The sequence below is a fragment of the Sinocyclocheilus rhinocerous genome, unplaced genomic scaffold (genome assembly GCF_001515625.1).
Source record: "Sinocyclocheilus rhinocerous isolate Xijiao unplaced genomic scaffold, SAMN03320098_v1.1 scaffold677, whole genome shotgun sequence".
Classification (NCBI taxonomy): domain Eukaryota; kingdom Metazoa; phylum Chordata; class Actinopteri; order Cypriniformes; family Cyprinidae; genus Sinocyclocheilus; species Sinocyclocheilus rhinocerous.
Window position 1 is genome coordinate 1,075,493 of NW_015633185.1, and position 2,403 is coordinate 1,077,895.

General features: G+C 41.4%; 1 protein-coding gene across 1 annotated transcript in view; it reads right to left on the reverse strand.

Moving 5' to 3' along the window:
• LOC107743527 (programmed cell death protein 2-like) overlaps positions 1 to 1,847 on the reverse strand; it is a 4,206-nt gene extending 2,359 nt beyond the window's left edge. Inside the window, exons 1-5 of the mRNA XM_016556791.1 lie at positions 1,440 to 1,847; positions 843 to 1,082; positions 409 to 552; positions 221 to 321; positions 12 to 125 (exon numbers count right to left, since the gene is read on the reverse strand). Of these exons, the coding sequence (XP_016412277.1) occupies positions 12 to 125; positions 221 to 321; positions 409 to 552; positions 843 to 1,082; positions 1,440 to 1,755 (915 nt within the window). The 5' untranslated portion in view covers positions 1,756 to 1,847. The remainder of the gene's footprint in view (positions 1 to 11; positions 126 to 220; positions 322 to 408; positions 553 to 842; positions 1,083 to 1,439) is intronic.
• Between the last annotated feature and the right edge of the window lie 556 nt (positions 1,848 to 2,403).

Consider the following 2,403-nt stretch of genomic DNA (forward strand, 5'->3'; position numbering starts at 1 on the left):
CTTTACATTACCTGAAATTCAAACAGACGTTTTGCACCACATGGACATTCTGGAACATCCTCCTCACATGGCACATGTTCAGCTGACACCCAAAGTGGAGATCCTCCTTTGCAATACCGCAAAACCTTAAAAATACATATACAGTCACAGCTGTTGAACCCCACAGCACACAAAAGCCATGTGCAGCATTTGCTCTTCAGACAGTGACTTTGTAACTGACCTGTTGTGGTTCATTAGCAAAGCGCTTCTTGAACTTCTGAAACGCTTTAGAGTCTTGTGTTTCATGATGGGCCATACTTTCTAGTTCACTGTCCTCCAAACCTGAGAGGGTAAATAAACAGTGTGAATGGTCAATCCTTGTCAAGACGTGGATATATCAAGCTGCTGAATCTGATTTGAAAGGTATACCATTATTTAAGCAAGCCATGCTCTCCTGATCCAGTCTGTGGCCTTCATGGCATTCCTCATCTTTTGCTGGAAGCTCTTCCGGGTCGGTAACCAACTCCCACTCAGGAAAGAGAAATGAATTGAGCTCCTCTGAGCTTTGAGAAGCTGTGGATTCAGATATGAAGACAACATGCGTATAGATCAGGGGTGTCTGGAGGGTCACAGTCCTGCAGAGTTTAGCTCCAACTTGCCTCAACACACCTGCCTGGAAATGTCAAGTTTGCCTAGTAATACCTTGATTAGCTGATTCAGGTGTGTTTAATTGGGGTTGGAGCTAAACTCAGAAGGACTGTAGCCCTCCAGGACCGAGTTTGGAGACCCCTGGTATAGATTAAAGCTAATGTTAGATCTTGGTTGAAATAATGCAGAAATTGTCCTAATCTGCATTCACTTACACTCATTTGAACATTCTTTCTTGTGACCGTGTTTCCAGTCTATGGTCTGATGCTCTTTACAGCAGTATGTGACAGAGTGACATCGAGAACAGGCTTTCTGTCCCAGACAACCGCACAGCCTGCACAGTTTGAGCCCAGAGCCTAGAACCTGATGATCATTCACTAGGTGCTCTGGCTTCTCATCAGGAGGAGGATCAAAAGGGTAAAAGTCATTTTTCCTTGGCAGCTGACATCTGAACACTGGGAATGGGGAATAGTACAGAATACTGTGACATTAGAGCAAGGCTTGCACTATGAGCTTCAATTAAAACCTGTATGACTTTCTTTCGTACAAGCAGAGCTTTCGAAGAATGCTGGTAACCAGTTTTGGTTCCCATGGACTTCTATTGTACTTTTGTCCATACAATGGAATCAAAACTGTTTGGTTACCAGCATCTTCAATCATGTTCAATCAGAAGTAAGTCATAGGCGTTTGGAACGTCATGAGGGTATAAGTAAAAAAATTCTTTAATCAAAATGTGTAAATATATAATTAAAATATTAATACATACAAAACAGTAGACTCTGTTCAAAATAGTATGACAGCGTATGAGTTACCTTTAAAACACTTGTTGTCATTTCTAATATAGCAGGCTGGTGTCTTGCAGCAGAACACAAATAGTGTTCTGTGAAAACATTGATCATATTCCGTTATTGGTGCGTAGACCTGCAGAAGAAACACTGCTGGAAGTTTACACTTCTCGCATTGTAACTCGGACACAGTTGGCAAATCCACCTGGCTCAACCACGAAGGTCTCCCTCCGACTTTACTTGGAAACTGGTTACTAAGAAGCTGCCATGATTCTGCCTCCTCTAAGAAGCCCAACACGACCTCACGGTTTGTTTTCGATTTTTTCTCTGAATTTGCAGCCATCTGTCAAACTCACATGTGCATACAAAGCTATAGGTGTCGGAATCATGTGCGGGCGTCTGTTCATCTGAAACAGAGCCTCGGGTGAAACAAGATCTGCGACTAACGTTCCACACAAAAATAAGCAGCCAAACCAATAAACCACACATAATGTAGATAAAACTCACTAATATTATATCAGTTAGTACTATAAATACTTAATATTGTGAACTAATATTCACTATTGGAGTTAAAAGTATATTTAAAGTATATAGGAGTTATTTTGTTCTTGAGGGAACCTGTTTTAGCATTTGTCCGATAGATGGCGTAACTGCGTTACAGTTCAATTCCACGCTCCCCTTTGGTCCCATTAGAGAATTAAATTTGTCTGTGTAATTTAAAGCTGCAGTCCGTAACTTTTTTTTGGTTAAAAATGATCCGAAATAAATATTTGAGCAAGTACATAACCAGCCAGTGTTCGAAACTATCGCCTTACTTTAGCCCGATTTACAACGGTAAGCTTATAATAATGTTTTCTAATTTGAGTGGTACAGGTAGGTTTTCGCGGGAAATTCGAGCATGGCACTGCGTCATTACGTCACGTCTGTAAACATAAAGAAGTTGTCCCGGCTACTAAGCTATCGCATGTGAGGATCCTGCAGGTGGCCGATC